At 40.1% G+C, this 7380-nt stretch overlaps 1 protein-coding gene across 2 annotated transcripts in view; it reads left to right on the plus strand.

Moving 5' to 3' along the window:
* SLC25A24 (solute carrier family 25 member 24) overlaps positions 1-4458 on the plus strand; it is a 64222-nt gene extending 59764 nt beyond the window's left edge. For both annotated transcript variants that reach the window (XM_003267869.4, XM_003267870.3), the window contains exons 9-10: positions 83-233; positions 2450-4458. In XM_003267869.4, the coding sequence (XP_003267917.3) occupies positions 83-233; positions 2450-2634 (336 nt within the window). In that variant the 3' untranslated portion in view covers positions 2635-4458. The remainder of the gene's footprint in view (positions 1-82; positions 234-2449) is intronic.
* Positions 4459-7380: the final 2922 nt, after the last annotated feature.

A 7380-nucleotide genomic window follows, 5' to 3' on the forward strand; every position in this document is an offset into this window, starting at 1 on the left:
TGAGGTTGAGCATAGCTGTGAAAATGGTTACACTGAAGTTATAGAGTTCGTTAATTATTTTTCTTCTTTATTTCTCTGGCAGCTCTTGAAGTCCTATTGGCTGGATAATTTTGCAAAAGATTCTGTAAACCCTGGAGTCATGGTGTTGCTGGGATGCGGTGCCTTATCCAGCACCTGTGGTCAGCTGGCCAGCTACCCACTGGCTCTGGTGAGAACTCGCATGCAGGCTCAAGGTGAATTTTTGATTACAGAACCACACCGATCAAAGTGCTGCACCAGTAATGTGCTTTTAGAACTCCAAGTTCTACTAAGATGCAGACTGTAGTTTTAAGACAGTATTTCTCAACCGTTTTTTCATTATTGCCTCCTTAAGGAATCTTTTCAGAAATTCTTTTTCTAAATGCTCCCTCGTCCTGAAATTTTAATGTGACAGAAGCATTGCATATGTACTGTATGCATACATGTGCCTTATACATAAACAGAGTACTATTTTTTTGACTGTGTTACATGCACGTTTTAAGATTATAAGCTTTAGTATCTGATGGATTTGGGTTCAGATCCTTGCCCAGACTTCTTGGGGTTTTTAATGGGAATGAAAATTGTACAGTGTTGTAAGAATTACCAACAATATAAATAAAGCATCTTGGGTTTGTTAAATTTTTGGCAAATGGTGGCTGGAATCATTTTTTAGTGTTGTGTAGACACTACAAGTTTTGAGCTGTGATTCCTCCTCACTGTGACAGTGTCTCCATTGTTGGCTTTGATTACACTGTACCATCCTGGTGGTTCTGCCAGCCCACTGATAACTTTTACCATTTGCTGGCTTTTATTGCTATCCCCACTCTATTAAAGTATGCATTTAAATGCCTTTCTTTTCTCTTTGGTGCTTTCCCTGGTCAGTCTTATCCATTGTTTTCTTAAGTGGTACACCTTGGGCATCTACAGCCCCATTCCCAACCTCCCTTCCAATTGCCAGCCACAGCAACCCCAGCCAAGCAGTCAGTCACTAATTGGCAAATACTCCCTGAGCCATTGTCTCATTCTAGGCACTGCCAGATGCTAGGGGTAGAGCAGTCAACAAGTCAGATGTGGCCCCGCCAGTGTAGAGTAGAGAAGACGTATGTCCAGCAAGTAAACAACCTGGTTAAACCAATTCCTCTTTTGTTAGGGGAGCACAGAGCAAGGAGCTGTAACCTAACCTGGGAGCTGCAGAATGCTGTCAGTGAAGCTGAGACTGGAAAGATGAGTGGGAGTTAGCTGGGCACAGGCCAGTGGAGTGGGAACAGAAAACATTCCAGCTGAGGGAAAGCATGTGTGAAGACACTGAGGCAGGCACCAACGTGGCGTATTTGAGGAGCTGAGAGACAGTCATGGTGTAGAGAAAAACACAAAGTAGTGAACTACACGTTTCTTGTGTATTCTCTCATTTCACCATCATAACCATCTTGGGGATGGAAATACTAATATTGTCCCCATTTTTCAGATGAGCAACTGGGGCAGAGAGAAATTAAGTAACTCCCACAAGATTATACCTGTGGTAAATAGTGGGACTGGAATTCAGACACATGCAGTCTGATTCCAACCCTCCTGTCTGCCAGCTCTGATCCAGAACTTTGCATGGCTGATATGGCTGATAGATTGTCTATGGCTGATAGATTGTCATTTCTGATCTAAAAGTCTGATCATTTTACATCTGTTCAGACATCTTTGCAGCCTTTCGGTGTCAGTTCCAAAGTTCTTAGTGGGAATTTCAAAGCCTTTAATAATCTGGCCCCACTTTATTCACTATCTGTGTAATAACCACATACAACAATCAGCTGCATCTCCATAGCACATGGTGCTCCTCCTGTTGTCTTGGTTGTGCCAGCAACACTGGATTTCATTTTCTCTTCTTGCTTGTTGAGGTCATTTCCAAGGCCCAGGTCCTTGTGCTTTTCCCACACTTCCCAGAGCTTCTTCCATACTCCCCTTACTTCCTGAGATTTAACTGTTCTCTCTTCAGTGCTTGTCTAGTAAGAAGGAGGCAGCAGCAGCAGTGTGGGGTGGTGGAAAGTATACCAGCTTTGGAGTCAGACCATTGGATCTCAGTCCTAACATTTTCTACTTAGCTTTTTTAGGACAGATTTCTCCATCTTTCTAAGCCTCCAATTGCTCACTTATAAAATTGATATAACATTTACCTTGCAGGACTGGTATGGAAGGTAATTAACCCAGTATTTAGAACATAGTAATTAATAAATAACTATTATTACCATCATTACTATAGTTAGGACACTCATTGTTAGGTGCTATACAAAGAGGATCATAAAAGGGATATTGTCTTGGGCTCCTTGGAATAAATGTTGTCCTTTTACTGTATTCTAGAATATCATTCTGAATCATAATTGCTTGCTGTACTAATAATGAAACATGCTTGAATATTAAATTACCCTCTTTTTTTATTTTTTAGCCATGTTAGAAGGTTCCCCACAGCTGAACATGGTTGGCCTCTTTCAACGAATCATTTCCAAAGAAGGAATACCAGGACTTTACAGAGGCATCACCCCAAACTTCATGAAGGTGCTCCCTGCTGTAGGCATCAGTTATGTGGTTTATGAAAATATGAAGCAAACTTTAGGAGTAACCCAGAAATGATGCTGCATTTTTGCTTTAGCATGATAATTGAAACTTTCCACAATCCCTGGAGTGACTTTCTCTCCTCGAGTTGAAACAAGTCTATGGCAAAAGAAGCTGCATTTTTTTCACAAAAGGGAAGATGATAACAATGGTCACTTCAAACTTTTGGGCTCAATTATATGTACACAGAAATGTTAAAAATCATAGTTTTAATGTGTTTTGAAAAGGCCACACAATTATACTTTATCTTCTCATAATAATCCTGCAAATCTCTGCCCTGAATCTGAAATCTGAAAATCTGGTTGCTTAAACAAAATTTGTTTTGTGTGGTAGAGTTATAAATCATTAATCTTTATTTCAGGTGGTTCACGTTTATGCCGGTTCCTTTATACTTAAATGTCTTGTTTTATATATTTTGAATGTCCTTATAGATTTCTTTAAATTTCCTTGTAGAACCATTAATAGAAAATCATTACATTTAAAATATAACTTATAGCAAAAGCATCCAAATAAGTGTAGAGTTTATGTCCTTATTTCTCTTTCAGCTAAATAGGAATGAACACAGTGGTAGAATTTCTGAAGAGAAGTGATGAAATTATATTTATTTCAGCGGGCACTTTTCCATTTTACATGTACCATTATTTGGTTCCTGGAGTTATACACTAATTTTCAGTATATTACTGTTAAATTACCAACACAAGGCAACTTATTTGAAAGATTCTGTTTATCCTGCCATTGCTTTGAAAAGCAGCAGGAAACGAAATCCTTTGACTTGTATCAGCTTCTGAAGAGCATCTTTGTTTTCCTTTGTCCTTTGTGTCCTACCTTTTAAATCAGATTCCGTTTTAGTCAGAAAGACTTCTTGGGACCATTCTTAGTAACCTGAAATTTCTTTTTTAATTGCATGAGGTGGGTTGATCATGAGCAAACGACGTGCTTATTTCTCCCTCACTGTTGAATATCTTTGAACTTGCTGTTTTCAATATGGGCAGCACAAAGGTGAGAGATACATATTAATAGTAGTATGTATTACTCTTATACATTAGATACCTATATTTAAATGAAAGGCCCAATTTGTAAACAAATACATTCATATTCTCTCTTGCCCCAAGTTTTAGGTACATGTATGATATAGGAGATTTAATTTATAATAATGAAAGCATTTTTTTTATTTTACTAAAGCCATTTTTGTAGTTGACTATCTTTTCTTATTTGTGTGACCAGAACTTAGAAAAATATTTACTAGTTGAAGGTATTATCACTTTTTAATTTAGTTCTTAAACTCATTTCACTTCTAATAATTTCTGTTATAAATTGCCAGCATTTTAATGAAAATCTAATGACGTAATAGGCATTTTCTTTATTTGAACCTACCTCTTTTATTTTCTGAACCAAAGAGAAAAGATGGACTGGTGTTTGTGAAACATTTTTAAAAATGTAGTTTCATTTATATTAGTTATGTTTGATAAATGTCTCAGTATTTTTATAATATGATAAGCCTGGGATTCTACTTTAAGGGTTATTTGTACTTTTGAGTAATATATAAAGTGACAATATTAAGGTACATGATCAGCTCTTTCTATTTTTACTCATAAAAATTATGGAAATGAATAATTTTGCTAACAATTTTGAAATTTCAAACTTCTGGAAAATATGAAAATATTCATTGTTCATTATGAATTTAAATTGTAAGGTATGAATGTGATTTGTCTGTACATCTTGTTTCTTTTCCAAAAAATGATTCTGTATCTTTTGGAAAAAAGCCGAGAGTTGAAGATAGTATATTTCTGGTAGTACTGAATATTTACTTACAGTTTCTATCAAAAATATATATTTGTGTCTGAAATTACTTGTTTTCCAGTTTTTATTTTTTTAGAGAAAACTCTTAAGTCTCAGTTTCCTGAGAATTATTTATAAAAAATTTTAAATAAAGCAAAAATTGTGTCCTGCAGCTTAGCTAGCTTAGATGTTTGGCACCAGTTTGAATCATGCTTCTTACATCTGGCTCCATGTAGTTTTTACAAACATTTTGGCCTTTCCTGAGCAGCCTTTGTAGATATTGTCTGTGTGATGCATTTTGACACAAGATGATATTTTTTGTGATATCAAAATTCCACATTTACCAATTAGAGTTACAGCCCTGGGGTTCACAGTACCAAGGGGGACCCAGAGCCTCAGGATTGGCCAGGCTCATTTTGCCGTGGAGTATCAGTTTGTCTTGAAATTGTGGGAAAAAATTCTAAGTTGAATTCACTGGTAAGTAATTTTTTAAAATTTCATAATGCAGATTACATCCAAAATTTGATTTAAAAATTAAAACATAAGACTGCAGAGAAATTCTGCATTTCAACTCCAATACTATCCAGATGTCAGAAATAACTTAGCAGTTATTTCTGTAAGCTTCTCGCTTACCTGGATACCCGACAGGTGAGATGGCTGTAGCAGACACTGGCAGTTCCCTGCCCACACACCTGTCCCTGTCCACAGCTGCACAAGGCAGCTCTGTGTGCAATTGCCAGCATCTGCTCCTCTGTTCTCAGGAAACCTTTGTTAGAAAAATGCTGCCATATTTGTTTCTTGCCTATTAGTCTTGTCTCCCAGTCAAGAGAATAAATTTATGCAAGCAGAGATTGTACTTTACAGTATTTTGTCTTTGAGCTTGGCATTAGGTTGCATTTGTAAAAGTGTGGCATGGCTTCCTCATCCCGCAATAGGAATTTTGCCAGCCCTTTTGTTCTCATGGAACTTCCTTTTTTGAGAAGAGCACCAAAAGAGTAAAAATATTGTGGAGGGGGCAACCCTCCTTTGTCAGATGCTCTCATTGGGAGACATGTGGAGCAGTCTGAAGTCATTTAGGCCACTCTCTGGGAGAGCACATCCTATGATGTTCTCCCACCCCAGCCCCTTCCACTGTGCTCAAGTCCAAGCTGACCAGCTCTCTGACCACAGTGTAAATGAAGATGATTGTCAGTGGGTCCCAGAGCCCTGTACCCAGACACTCAGCCACAGCCACTAACCCCAGGCCACTTCAGTATTTATTCCACCAGCATTCACTCACTCACTTGTTCTTGCAGTGAGCATTTATTAGGCACCTGTTATGGCTTGGCTTTATCCCCATACCAATACCATCTTGAATTGTAACTCCCACAATTCCCACATGTCATGGGAGGACCTGGTGGGAGGTGAATGAATTATGGGGGTGGGTCTTTCCTGCACTCTTCTCATGATGGTGAATGAGTCTCATGAGATCTGATGGTTTTAAAAACAGGAGTTTCCCTGCACAAACTCTCTCTCTCTTTGCCTGTTGCCTTCCAGGTAAGATGTGACTTGCTCCTCCTTGCCTTCTGCCATGATTATGAGGCTTCTTTTGTAAATTGCACAGTCTTGGATATGTCTTTATCAGCAATGTGAAAATGGACTAATACAGTAAATTGATACCTGTAGAGTGGGGCGTTGCTGAAAAGATACCTGAAAATGTGGAAGTGACTTTGGAACTGGGTAACAGGCAGAGATTGGAACAGATTGGAGGGCTCAGAAGAAGGCAAGAAAATGTGGGAAAGTTCTGGACTTCCTAGAGACTTGTTGAATGGCTTTGCCCAAAATGCTGAAAACAATATGGACAATAAAATCCAGGCTGAGGTGATTTAGGGTGGAGATGAGGAACTTGTTGGGAACTGGAGCAAAGGTGACTCTTGTTATGTTTTAGCAAAGAGACTGGGGGCATTTTGCCCCTACCCTAGAGATTTGTGGAACTTTGAACTTGAGAGAGATAATTTAGGGTATCTGGCGAAAGAAATTTCTAAGCAGCAAAGCCTTCAAGAAGTGACTTGGGTACTGTTAAAGGCATTCAGTTTTATAAGGGAAGCAGAGCATAAAAGTTTGGAAAATTTGCAGCCTGACTATGGAACAGAAAAGAAAAATCCATTTTCTTGGGAGAAATTCAAACTGGCTATAGAAATGTGCTTAAGTAGCAAGGAGCTGTTAATGTTCATCCCTAAGACCATGGAGAAAATGTCTCCAGGCCATGTCAGAGACTTTATGGCAGCCCCTCCCATCACAGGCCCAAAGGCCCAGGAGGAAAAAGTGGTTTTGTGGGCCAGGCCCGGGGTCCCCATGCTGTGTGCAGCCTAGGGACTTGGTGCCCCGTGTCCCAGCTGTGGCCGAAAAGAGTCAATGTACAGCTCAGGCTGTGGCTTCAGAGGGTGGAATCCCAAGCCTTGGCAGCGTCCACATGGTGTTGAGCCTGTGGGTGCAAAGAGGTCAAGGACTGAGGTTTGGGAACCTTCACCTAGATTTCGGAAGATGTATGGAAACGCCTGGATGCCCAGTCAAGAGTTTGCTGCAGGGGCTGGGCCCTCATGGAGAACATCTGCTAGGGCAGTGCAGAAGGGAAATGTGGGGTTGGAGCCCCCACACAGAGTCCCCACTAGGGCACTGCCCAGTGGAGCTGTGAGAAGAGGGCCACCGTCCTCCAGACCCCAGAATGGTAGATCCACAGATGACTTGTACTGTGTGCCTGGAAAAGCTGCAGACACTCAACATCAGCCTGTGAAAGCAGCCGGGAGAAAGGCTGTACCCTGCAGAGCCACAGGGGTGGAGCTGCCCAAGATCAAGGGAACCCACCTCTTGCATCAGCATGACCTGGATGTGAGACCTGGAGTCAAAGGAGATCATTTTGGAACTGAAAAGCTTGCCCTGCTGGATTTCGGACTTGCATGGGGCCTGTAACCCCTTGGTTTTGGCCAATTTCTCCCATTGGGAATG

Source organism: Nomascus leucogenys, chromosome 12, assembly GCF_006542625.1.
Source record: "Nomascus leucogenys isolate Asia chromosome 12, Asia_NLE_v1, whole genome shotgun sequence".
In the NCBI taxonomy this organism is placed as follows: domain Eukaryota; kingdom Metazoa; phylum Chordata; class Mammalia; order Primates; family Hylobatidae; genus Nomascus; species Nomascus leucogenys.